The sequence below is a fragment of the Artemia franciscana genome, chromosome 20 (genome assembly GCF_032884065.1).
Source record: "Artemia franciscana chromosome 20, ASM3288406v1, whole genome shotgun sequence".
In the NCBI taxonomy this organism is placed as follows: domain Eukaryota; kingdom Metazoa; phylum Arthropoda; class Branchiopoda; order Anostraca; family Artemiidae; genus Artemia; species Artemia franciscana.
Window position 1 is genome coordinate 35,422,969 of NC_088882.1, and position 13,592 is coordinate 35,436,560.

At 35.7% G+C, this 13,592-nt stretch overlaps 1 protein-coding gene across 1 annotated transcript in view; it reads left to right on the plus strand.

The window, feature by feature from the left end:
- LOC136040182 (peroxidase-like) overlaps positions 1–13,592 on the plus strand; it is a 99,566-nt gene that overhangs the window by 53,527 nt on the left and 32,447 nt on the right. Inside the window, exons 10-12 of the mRNA XM_065724332.1 lie at positions 2,900–3,078; positions 9,451–9,625; positions 13,042–13,194. Coding sequence (XP_065580404.1) covers positions 2,900–3,078; positions 9,451–9,625; positions 13,042–13,194 — 507 coding nt within the window. The remainder of the gene's footprint in view (positions 1–2,899; positions 3,079–9,450; positions 9,626–13,041; positions 13,195–13,592) is intronic.

The window sequence follows — 13,592 nt, forward strand, 5'->3', positions numbered from 1 at the left end:
AGGTCTGTTGGGCCCACATTGTGCATATAGCTTAAATAACAAGCTTCATAGGTATATTTTTTCAGAAAAAAGAATAACCTGTTATATCTGTTGAAATCATGCAAGAATTTTTGGTAGTACTAAAGACGGTTTTTCAGTACCCGAGTCGGCCCTCTTTGGATCTGAGTTTGGGATAGCAGCTTGCTGATTTGGTAGCCAAGAAACTTTAAAGTTTCTGAACATCAGTAGGCTAAAAGTCCCGAGATACACTTACGTTTTTTACAGAGCTTTTTTTTCTAACGAGTAATTCTTAAAGATATATAAGATAATATTGACATGCAAATATTGGGCGGCAAAAAAAAAATACCCAATAAAACGAACATCGATGGAACCGCAGTAAACAAACGGCAAAGTAAACGAATGTTTAGTTTAACGCCTATGCCAGGATTGGCCTATGAAATTAAATGGATGCGGACACGCACGTGTTTTTGTTCTGCTGATGATTGCTGATGGGAGACAGTGTGTGTAGAGAGTATATTATGAAAAAAATGAATTTCTAAGGAAAATTGCTACAAAAAAGCTAAATAACTAGATTAGGAAGTTCCCAGAAATTGGAGGAAGTTTAAAGTGTTAGGGGGTTGGCTAAAATTAGCCCCTGCCTATGACCCTAATCAAGTCATAGCCTATTTACCATAAATATAAAAATAGTGCTAATCTATATACTATTTAACAAAATTTGAGTTCTTTTTCATTGTGTAGATACTAACTATTGGTTTTCAGAATAACTTCTAGTTTAACTGCCCCCCTTCAGTACTTGTACTTTCAATAAATTCATACGAGCGTACGGGGGGCATGCAGTGTATTTATCAATGTGTAGAAGGGAGACAAATGTGTCGCTTATTTAGCTATTTTTAATAACAATCCAAAAAAACTTTTTCCGATGAACAAATGCGGCATAGCCAGTCGTAAAATTGCTCCTGCTTAACAGACAACTGCTTCAACAATACTTACCAAAAAAATTTCATCGATTGAAGAATATCCGACGATAAAATGTTACGACGATAATACGTTTACCACCCAGTGTGAACGCACTAGAGTAGCACCAACAAAAAAGGCTCGGTAAAACAAACGCTCGGTAAAAGTGTCAAGTCAGGTTGGGCCTAATACCGATAGCCAGAGGCATTACTATCCAATCTATTTAGGGGAAGGGGGCGTGGTAATAGATTTCACCGGTGGGTTTTTCAGTTTTAAGCGACTGTTTTAGTTATGTTGCTATTAAATTTACTTAATTGCTGTTTTTTTTGGCAGCTAAGACTCGTCTTCTTTCACCAGTTTTGTTCATATATATCCATCAGCTTATACCAATAAGCTCATGGCTATTTACGAATAAGCTGATTAATATTATCCATAATAAGAAAATTCTGTGAGTAAAATATTGAAACTTCACACCTCTATCTTTTTACTCAAAATTTTTAACCGACTGATGGAAAACATTGGGGGTAGTGTGTCGCCTATTCCCCTCCATACGTTACCCCTGCTGGCTGTTAATTTAGATTTTCATGAAAATCTTTGAATTAGCATAGAAAACATGATGGTGTTTCCATGTATGCCGTTAACAAGGAGGGACATTGCTTGCTTAAGACCAATACACTACGACAACAGAAATCAATCCTCTGCAGAGAACCAAAAATATATGAAATTTAAAAAATCAAATATATGAAATTTGAAAAAATTTATGAAAAACTCATGAAATTTTTATTCAGGACTAAAGGCTGATATTTTATGAATAGTGACATTTTGCTAGAGCCACTTGAAGTCAATCAGAATTAGTAAAAAAAAAATTGAGAATGACTAAAAATTATGATTGGTTCAAATAACGCTAGCTAAATCTTACTATTAGTAAAATCTTATAATGAATAGGAGGGGGGTAGCTTAAGCAAGCTTGTACCCTGAAATTAACAAGCTGCTATCCAGTGTTTTTAGTCAAAGTAGCACTATAGGCCGGATTCTAGCTAGAACAAGAACTTTTAATCCATTTGATGAAAGTGTCCAAACTAAGGGCTTTTGTCCTTACCCTTCAGTCTCCCCTTCGGCTTACCTATACCAAAACCTCGCCTTCAGTGCACGTTTTTCAAATGTTTGGAAAGAATGACCAAATATTTTTTTTTCTCATATTTAGAAAAAGACAAATTGGTGAAAGTAGAGAATCTGATGATTAGCATATCCAAAGTCTGTTTTGTTGCACCCTCGTAACCCCATTCTGTCAAGCATACGTGTTAAAAATTTTTATTCTATTATGTCTTTACTTGGTTTTGGCTGTGAGAAAGTGGGAAACCTAGTTGATATTAGGCCAAATCTTAGGAAATATATCTGAATGTTCTATTGCCCCCGCTCCATTGAATTCACCCAGTCTACATTGGCCTACATCCTACCAATCTCTACTTTGGGGGCTCTAAAGGTTCTATAAAGATCTAGAAAATGCTTTCTAGTGGGTAACTTATAAGTGATAACTGGCATTAGTGTCGACAGAAAAAACTATTAACATCATCTAGTGTCTGGTGACACTTCACATTTTCTCAGTGTAATAAAAAGAACAATTGATTTAATTGGTAAAATATGGGTATCAATGAGCGTTTAACTCAGCTCCTGACCAAAAAATGATCAAGATGCTTGAAAAAAATTCCAAGTGTCCCCAAACGCTAGATGGTGTTGATAGTTTTTTTCTTTAGACACTAGCACCATTTTGAACTACAATACTGTCTGATGCACAGTTTTAAACAGCGAACTTTGAGACCGAAATTTCTCCGATTTCCTTTTCTTTATCAAAATCAGCCTTTTTAGCATAAAGAGGTCACAAAAGGAGTTTAGTAAATAAGAATAAGTATTTATCAAGCATAATTGGCATCCATTTTCGTTGCAGGTCTTGCCGCAATGCATACAATATGGATGAGGGAACATAATCGCATTTCTAATCACCTTTTTGAATTAAATCCGCATTGGAGCGATGAGAGACTTTATCATGAAGCCAGACGCATCGTGGCTGCAGAAATGCAGCAGATTACGTATAATGAATGGCTACCACTCATCGTCGGCGATAAGGTACTTTTATATTTAAAATGTTTGATTTAGGATGTTAAACGTGATTTTCTATTTAGACCGTTCACTTTGGATGGCTTGACTAAAAATTCACAACGTCCACGTTTGAACTTCGAGACTACAGCTAAAAACTCACATTGATAATGAATGGCTACTACTCATTGTCAATAATAAGGTGCTTTTAAATTTAGAACGTTAAACGTACTTAGAAATGCAGCAGATTACTTCTATCTGAATGGCTACCACTCATTGTCATTGATAAGGTACTTTTATATTTAAAACGTTTGATTTAGGATGTTAAACATGATTTTCTATTTATAACGTTCACTTTGGGTGGCTTGAATAAAAATTCACAACGTCACATTGATAATGAATTGCTTCCACTCATTGTCAATGATAAGGTGCTTTTATATTTAGAACATTAAACGTACGTAGAAATGAAGTAGACTAATTATATTTGAATGCCTACTACTCATTGCCGGCGATAAGGTACTTTTATATTTAAAACGTTTGATTTAGGATGTTAAACGTGATTTTATATTTAGACCGTTCACTTTGGGTGGCTTGACTAAAAATTCACAACGTCCCCCTTTTGAGCTTCGAGATTACAGGCAAAAGCTCAGATTGATAATGAATGGCTACCACTCATTGTCAATGATAAGGGGATTTCGTATTTAGAACGTTAAATGTATGTAGAAATGCAGCAAATTACTTATATCTGAATGGCTACCGCTCATTGTCGGTGATGGGGATATCCCAGAAAGTACATCTGACTGTTCCGCTAGACTCTTTATATCAACATCGCGGAAGATCAATCCTTAACTTAAAAGTAATTTTGTCTGCATTAATTGTTATTAATTGATATTAATATTGCTTTCAAACTGAGTAAAATAACAAGAGCTAAGAGCTCATATGGCACTTGGGACGAGGTCGGAAGAGCCAAGAGCTCATATGGTATGAGCTCTAGCAAAATTCTAAGAATCAATAGATTGCTTTCAGGCATTAACCCTCTGAAAAGGAAAATCAGAGGGTTAATGCCGATTGAGATTTAAAGTAAGAGCTCTGAATCACGAGGTCCTTCTAAATATCAAAATTCATTAAGAGCCAATCACCCACTCGTAAGTTTAAAAAACCTCAATTTTTCTAATTTTTCCTCTCCCTTCAGCCCCCCAGACGGTCGAAAGGGAAAAACGACTTTATCAAGTCAATTTGTGCAGCTCCCTGACACGCCTACCAATTTTCATCGTCCTAGCACGTCCAGAAGCACCAAACTCGCCAAAGCACTGAACCCCACCACCTAACTCCACCAAAGAGAGCGGATCCAGTCCGGTTACGTCAATCGCTTGTCTACGACATTTATAAACGTTTTCCAAGATTTCTCGTTTCTCCCTCCAACTCCTCCAATGTCAGAAGATCTGGTCGGGATTTCAAATAAGAGATCTGAGACATGAGTTTTTTCTAATATAAAAATTTCATTAAGATCCAGTCACCCGTTCTTAAGTTAAAAATATCTCAATTTTTCTTCTTTTTCCAAATTAACAACCCCCAGCTCCCTCAAAGAGAAAGGATTTCTCCACTCTAAGGGTTTTCCAAGATTTCCGGTTTCCAAGATTTCTGTTTCCCCCCTCCCCGGATCCAATTCGAATTGAAAATGGAGCATCTGAGACATAAGATCCTTCTATATATCAAGTATCATTAAGATCCGATCACCCATTCGTAAGATGTCTCGATTTTCATGTTTTCCAAGAATTCTGATTTCCCCCTCCAACTCCCTTCAATGTCACCGGATCTGGTCGAGATTTAAAATGAGAGTTCTCCTTCTAGATATCAAATTTCATTAAGATCTGATCACTCGTTCATAAGTTACAAATACCTCATTTTTTCTAATTTTTCCGAATTATTCTTCCCCCCTCCAACTCCATCAAAAAGAGTGGATCCGGTCCGTTTATGTCAGTTACCTATCTTAGACTTGTGCTTATTCTTTCCACCACGTTTCATCCTGATCTCTCCGCTTCAAGATTTCCGGTCCTACTCCCCTAATGACACTGGATCCTGTCGGGATTTAAAATAAAGAGATCTGAGTTTCGAGATCCTTCAAAATATGAAGTTTCATTAAGATACGATCACTCTTTCGTAAGTCAAAAATACCTCGTTTTTTCTAAATTTTTAGAATTAATCCTCCCCCCCACTTACCCAAAGATCAAATCCGTTCCGGTTATGTCAATCCCGTATCTAGGGACTTGCGCTTATTTTTCCCACCAAGTTTCATTCCAATCCCTCCACTCTAACCGTTTTCCAAGATTTTAGGTCCCCCCCCAACTTCTCCTTCACTGGCTCCGATCGGTATTTAAAATAAGAGCTCTGAGACACGATATCCTTCTAAACATCAAATTTCATTAAGATCCAATCACTCCTTCGTAAGTTAAAAATACCTCATTTTTTTTCTTTTTCAGAATTAACCCTCCTCCCTCGAAGAGAGCGGACTTAAGATTATTTTTACCATCAAATTTCATCCCGATCCCTCCACTCTAAGCGTTTTCCAAGATTTTAGGTCTCCCTTAACTCCCCCCCCCCAAAGTCACCGGATCCGGTCGGCTCTGAGACACGATATCCTTCCAAAAATCAAATTTCATTAAGATCATATCACTCCTTCGTAAGTTAAAAATACCTCATTTTTTCTAGTTTTTCAGAATTAATCCTCCCCCCAACTCTCCGAAAGAGAACGGAAACGTTCCGCTTATGTCAATCACGTACCTAGGACTTGTGCTTATTTTTCCCACCAAGTTTCATCCCGATTCCTCAACTCTAAGTGTTTTCCGAGATTTTATGTTCCCCCCTCAATTCCCCCTAATGCCACCGGATCCAGTCGGGATTTGAAATAAGAGCTCTGAGACACGATATTCTTCCAAACTTCAAGTTTCATTAAATTCCGGTCACTCCCTCGTAAACTAAAAAATACCTCATTTTTTCTAATTTTTAGAAATACCCCCCCCCCCGCATCCCCCCAAACAGAGCAGATCCGTTACAGTTATGTCAATCACGTATCTAGGACTTTCTGCTTAATGCCAGTCACTCCCTCGTAAATTAAAAAATATCTCATTTTTTCTAATTTTTAGAATTACCCCCCCCATCTCCCCCAAACAGAGCAGATCCGTTACGGTTATGTCAATCATGTATCTAGGACTTCTGCTTATTTTTCCCACCAAGTTTTATTCCGGTCTCTCCACTCTAAGCGTTTTCCAAGATTGTAGGCTCCCCCAACTTCCCCTTCACCGGATCCGGTCGGGATTTAAAATAAGAGCTCTGAGACACGATATCCTTCTAAACATCAAATTTCATTAAGATCAAATCACTCCTTCGTAAGTTAAAAATACCTCATTTTTTAATGTTTCAGAATTAACCCTCCTACCCCAACTCCCCCAAAGAGAGCAGATCCGTTCCAGTTATTTCAATCCGGTATCTACGACTTATTATTATTTTTACCACCAAGTCTCATCCCGATCCCTCAACTCCAAGCGTTTTCCAAGATTTTAGGCCACCCTAACTCCTCCCAAAGTCACTGGATCCAGTTTGGATTTAAAATAAGAGCTCTGAGACACCATATCCTTCCAAAAATCAAATTTCATTAAGATCCTATCACTCCTTCGCAAGTTAAAAATGCCTCATTTTTTCCAATTTTTCAGAATTAGCCCTCCCCCCAACTGCCCCAGAGAGAGCGGATCCTTTCCGGTTATGAAAATCACGTATCTAGGACTTGTGCTCATTTTTACCACCAATTTTCATCCCGATCCCTCAACTGTAAGTGTTTTCCGAGATTTTAGGATCCCCCCTCAATCCCCCCAATGTCACCGGATCCAGTCCGAATTTGAAATAAGAGCACTGAGACACGATATTTTTCCAAACTTTAAATTTCATTAAAATTCTATCACTCCTTCGTAAGTTAAAAATACCTCACTTTTTCTAATCTTCAGAATTACCCCCCCCCTCAACTCCTCCAAATAGAGTAGATCTGTTCTGGTTATGGCAATCACGTATCTAGACTTCTGCTTATTTTCCCCACCAAGTTTCATCCCGATCCCTCTGTTCTAAGTGTTTTCCAATATTTTAGCCCCCCCCCCAACTCCTCCCACTGTTACCAGATTTGGTAGGGATTTAGCATAAAAGCTCTGAGACACGCTATCGTTCCAAGCATCAAATTTCATTAAGATCCCATCACCCATTCGTAAGTTAAAAATACTTCATTTTTTCTATTTTTCCGAATTAACCGACCCCCCCCCCCTCCTCGCCAGATTGTCAAATCGTGAAAACGACTATTTCTAATTTAATCTGGTCTGGTCCCTGATATGCCTGCCATATTTCGTCGTCCTAGCTTACCTGAAAGTGCGTAAAGTAGCAAAACTGGGACAGACAGACCGACAGAATTTGCGATCGCTATATGTCACTTGATTAATACCAAGTGCCATAAAAACTCACGAATTCTGTGTTATTAGATGTCGGGTTTGAAGTTGCGCCGCCATAAATGTGAAAATGCGCCGAACTTTTCACTTTTCTAGTGATAATTTGTCGAATGAAGGATCCCCCTGTCCCCCCAAAAAAATGCAACGATTTGAAAAATTAAATGTACAATCGCCTCAAAAAAGCTCATAACGGCAGAAATGCAACCTATATACCACTCTGATTGAATCTGTACGATTGACCATCTCACAGTAAAAAGTTGTTGATACTCCAGCTCATTTGTTACATTTACCATAAGTTATGAGCCCCCGCCCCCTCCCAAAATATTTTTCAATGTAAAAATATAACAAAAGTGAATATAAACAAACATTTCATATGTTACTAAAAGTTCATTTCCAGTATTCAATTGGTTAGATATAACATAACAAGTTTTTTTTTTTTTTTGATTTGCCAGATTTTATATGGACAATTCTTTCTGTTGTCTATCTGTTTCTCTAGCTTTTTGGGTTTTATTTTAGAGTGTTTTATGTTGACATAAGATGTTTACATGTTTTTCTAAGACAAGTGTTGTCTTTTATTGTTATCAAAAGCTCAGATGGCCCAAATAGCTTTTTTTGAGTAAAGAAACAAAATAGTGACAATAAAATGAAAAAAAGCTTAGATAAACAGCTGAAAACTGAATAAAATCAAACGAGCATGTAAAAAAACAAAAATAAAAATAAATTAAAAGAAGCTTATAAAAGACTTAAAACTGAATCAAATCAAACAAGGATGTTTTGATCAAATAAAGATAGGCTTAAAAACATTTAAAACTGAATAAAATAAACAGGCTTAATTATATAAAATCAAGATAAGCTTAAAAACAAGCTTAAAAACACTTAAACTGAATAAAAAATCAACAAGCTCGTTTTGATAAAAATCAAGAAAAGCTTGAAAATAAGATTAAAAACACTTAAAACTTAGAAAATTCCAACGAGCTCGTTTTCATAAAAATCAAGACAATCCTAAAAGCAAGCTTGAAACACTTAAAACTGAATAAAATCAAACAATATTCACAAACAATTTTCCTTTGTGTGAAACTCACATTCTGTTAGATTGACCAAAAAAGTAGATACAAATATATTGGCCATAGGCTGTCAAAGGACTAAAAACAAAAGAGGCCCAATTTAATTCTTTCACGCTATAACGTTTTTAACCATGCTTTTAAAGAAGAAAATAGTGCGGACCTTTTCCTTGAAAATTATTCAGATAGGCGTTCTTTGGAGGGTTCAGTTTCATCTGGCTATTTCTGGGAGATACCAGGAAGTCAAGCTTGGCAAGTATATTCAAGATGAGGGTGGGTATATGTATAAATCACTAAAGACTGTAAAGGATGACACCAACACTCACTTAGGAGCTTAAGAAGGGGGATAGACGCATTAGCTCGTGAATGACATTTTGAACATGGAAATCCCACTTTAAATTAGAAAAAATTTTGACTTCAAACAATTTCAGTTAGGAGGAAGAAATTTCAGGAGGGATTTAGGGAAGGGAAAGGATTTGGAGTTAAGGATTAGATTATATTTTAGGTAGTTAAGGAGGTATTAAGAGGGATTAAGGTAAATATTTAACGGAAAATTGGCATTACCGTAGATTTAGGTGAGTTTACTTTCATGTTACTGGTTTTGGGGCATCATGTGTATTTTCGTTCAAGATGTTCATGAGGTTGTTCTGTCGGAAAATTCCTAAGTGAGAATATTGCTCATAATTGAAAAAACAGAGGACCTACGATAATAACTTTGGGTAGCTGATTACAGTTTGGGGTATTTTGGGCTAGCTGAGGGTTAGAATGACTGTTTAGATATTTTACTATTCATTTGGTTTGAGGCTCTCGAAACGTGACTGTGATTTTTTGTGAAATATTTTGGCTCTTTATTTCAGGTCATGGATGTGTTTGGTTTGAAGCTTGTAAGACGTGGTTATTATTATGGGTATAACAATACAGTCAACCCGACCTCGGCCAATGCTTTTGGAGCTGCTGCTTTTAGATTTGGTCATAGTTTAGTTCCGAGTCATTTAATCCGATGTGACAAATGGCACAACCAGCTAAAAATAAGTAAGTAAATTGAACTATTTTGACGGCAATTTTTTTTATCATTGCTCCAGTACTAAAATATCTGTAAACTTTTCATTCTTGGCCCTTTTCTGTGGACCCCGTTTTTTCATTTCAAATGCAAACAGTAATCCGCGTGGTGCAGATGCCTATTTTCTCATTCTGTTTACAATTGAACTGACTGTAGAAGAGATTTATAATATAATGAATATCAACAGAAGATTGTGAAGAAAAGAAGAATAGAATAAAAGCAGGTTCACTAGTATTTTGATGGCTAAAAGACATGGCCATCAACGGCCGTGTCTAGGATTTTTTTCCGGGGGTATTTTTTTGGGGGGAGGGGATGAAAAACTTAAAAAGAAGCGCCAAAATGTCTTTTATGTATTTTTATTGCGTTTTTACAAGTCAAACAAACATTTTGAGGGGGAGGGGCTTCAAACTCCTTAATCCCCCTCCCAAGATACACCGTTGTGAACATCAGAAAATGTCTTCTTTACCCTAGTTTTATAAGTGTTGTACCCTAATCAGTGTTCTACCTTTTTCATGGGTAAATTTCCATCGAAACAATTCAAATTGAATAAAATTTATTTTCCTAACCAAAACTGGGATAATTCGCTTAACAAACAGAAATTCATATACTTTTAATACAAGATTTCTGCTGCTAAAAAGGTTACAAGATGTTACTGTTTCAGGCCTCGTTTACATGTCTTATAAAAGCTTAGCAAATTCAACATGAAATTCAAATAGAAGGTCCAAGGCTGTATTTGTATTCCATAAAGGAATGGAATATTTGCTCTTTGGGGGTGGGGTGTAATTTGCTATTGATCAGGAGAGACATTAGCCCCCCGCCGTAGACCTCGGTTTGACCTATTCCCCAGCTGGAATTTAGCGTCTTCAGATTTTTTTTTTTTTTCAAAATTAAGAGAGACCTACAGAATTCAAGTATCCACAGAAACAAATCATTTTTCTTTAGTATACCTGTGCCTTTATGGTACTATATGGCTCATTTTCTGTTTCTGCTGTCATTTTCACTTGACTTGGAAAATTGGTTATGACTTTGCCCCCCTTCCCCCAGGACTCTTATAAAATTATGCTACTGCTTTAGGGGAGGGCCAGAATGTAGAAAAGCTGCATCTTTAAACCGTCATCTCAATTTTTTCAAATGAGACTTTTCCTCCTCCGTTTCATTTTCAGGTCAGACATTGCCAACATTCCAAATCTCTTCAAATGCTGAATTCAGGCCTCATTAATTAGCAAAAAAATTATTTTTTTCGAAATATCGAATAATCAAAATCTGGAGGAGTGGAGGAGCTGACATATTAACCCACGAAAATTGAAATTAATTCCTTAAAATTAAGTTGAATTGCGGTGACAAATTCAGAAATGAGTCCCAAATAATCCTTTATTATTATTATTTTATTTTCGTTTGTTTTATTTTATTTATAAGTATTATTATCCTTTATTTGTTTCTATATTCAACGGTAAGTAAACTACTTATTACTAATGGTTTAAATTGATGAGAAGAGGAGGGGGAATAAATTTTTCTCAAAATTACCAAAAAAAGGTTTTTTCAATGATAATATCCCTAAGGTACTTTTCAAAATATAGGGGGAGCAAAAAATCTACAGGGTCTCATTGGCTGCAACTACTTATCGTTACAAATTATTATTAAGATCTTTTATTTACTCAATTTGTTTATTCTTGTTTTTTGCTGGCATTGCTTTCCAAGACAGTGCAATAGTCAAACAGTTCGTGGTAACGAACTGTAGTAAGGAGCGACCTGGCACGACAGTAACCCAAACTCTAAAAAACAGAATTTTTATAACAATAGTTAAAATAAAAGAATTGTATTTTGATGCTGATTTTAAATATGTAAGTTTCGTTAAGTTTAGACTTACCTATCAAAAGTTATGAGCCTCAGAAAATGTGCTTTACTTTAGAAACTAGGGGAAACACCCCTTAAAAGTCATTACATCTTAACGAAAATCGCACCATCAGATTCAGCATATCAGAGAACCCTACAGTAGAAGTCTCAAGCATCTATCTACAAAAATGTGGAATTTTGCATTTTTTGCCACAAGACAGATCACGGATGCGTGTTTATTTGTTTGTTTTTTTGCTTTTAAAAGTTTTTTACTGGTTTAAAAAGTAGAGTTGAGAGAAAGAGTCAATCTATAGCGTAAAGAGAGGGGCGTTGAGGAGGGAACAGCCCCTTTTATATACGGAGTAATTTCTGTTCGTTTTAAGTTTTAATATCGCTCCTTACTTTCAGTTAAAAAAACTTTTTTTATTTAATTCCACAATAAAATGCTCAGAAAGACTTTTTCTTTTTATTGATATCGGTTAAAAAAAATCATTTATGGACCAGCATTTCAAAATAGACAAGCAGGAATCTATACAGAAGCAGTTTATAGTATAGGCAGCAGGACAATCTTTCTCCCAACAGAGACTAAAATTAAAACAAGAAAAAACGCGATGTAATTCTTTTGAAATATAACACTTTTTTTGCACAAAGAAATGTTTTTCGAACTTTTTTTTGAGAAATATATTGTGCAGTTTTCCCCATTTGTGAATAACTAATTAAAAAACTCACAAAATATCGAACTGCAATTATTGGCAATTTTGAGCAATTTTAAAATATAGTCCCTTATATTTTATTTTTGGCATTTTTTCCTGTTTCACTTTCAGAGACTGAATATATTTTTACTCGGGGAATCAACATAGGAAACAAAAATTATTTTGTCTGTTTAAAATTTACATATGTCCAATGACTTCAAATTATTAGTAAGATAGTAAAAAAAACTAATTTAAAAAAAAGTGTCTTAAATATTATTTAAATACAGAAAAGTACCAAAACAGTGAAAACAGAATTTGTTTGTTTGATTAGTTAAGTTTTAATGTTAGTTAAGTGGTACCCTGTATACGTGGAGCTTCTACCTTGTCATTACACATGATATTATCGACTTTACTGAGCACTAAAATTAGCTATTGACGACCCTGTTTTTAAATATCTCCAACTATCTTGGGAACTGAAATTAGAAAGCAAACTACCTCGTCTTTAAATCACTCCTTAGGTATATATACAGTCATGTGCGTTTGTCTAAAATATGGGACACATTACAGCGCCACAAACGGACGTGATCAGCAAAGGGAACTACAGGTTTCCTACATTCACACCGCAAGTTTGACCAGCCGTTTGTAAAAATTCGCCCATGCGCACGCGTGAAGGAGGAGCCGAGGAAAAATATGCAACATATGATGTGTCCCAAAACTCTTCAATAGAGAAGATAAGAAGGCACATGAGTGTATGTATACCTAAAATGTGCATTAGATCCAAAGAAGTCCAAACCTGGTACCGAGTAAGTGACTTCCGTTTTAGCACATTTCCTTTTTATGAAAATAATATCCGTTTTTCTTAGATATCAGTTTACGAAAGGAATTAATGGACCCAGCAGCAGTCCATAACATGGGAGCAGTTGATCGTATCATGCTTGGCTTAACCAGTCAACAAGCAATGAAGAGGGATGAGTTCATTGTTGAAGAGCTGACCAACCATTTATTCCAAATGCCAAGTAATTTTTCCATATTATTATTTTTTTTCTTATTGTTCCTCCAATTGTTATAGTTGAGCAAATTTTTCTTTATTTGCTCAACTATAGTTTCATTCAACTATAGTTTTTCATTATTTAGTTTCATTTTTCTTTATTGCGAATAATAAAAATGAGTTTTCAAGAAACTTGAAATGCTTATAAACGGTTCAATTTCTAACCAAACCTTTTATCTGATTTTCGTTTCAAGATTTTGATTTAAATTCTAGGTTGAACCTGCCACCAAAAAGTTGTCATAAAGTCTTTGGAGGGGTCTCATTCGATTAAAGATTGGAAGTCCTAGTGCCAATTTTTAAGGTTAAAAAGTGATCAGAAGGAAACTCTTCTCCCTGCTCTTTTTATATGCATGCATCCTTGACACT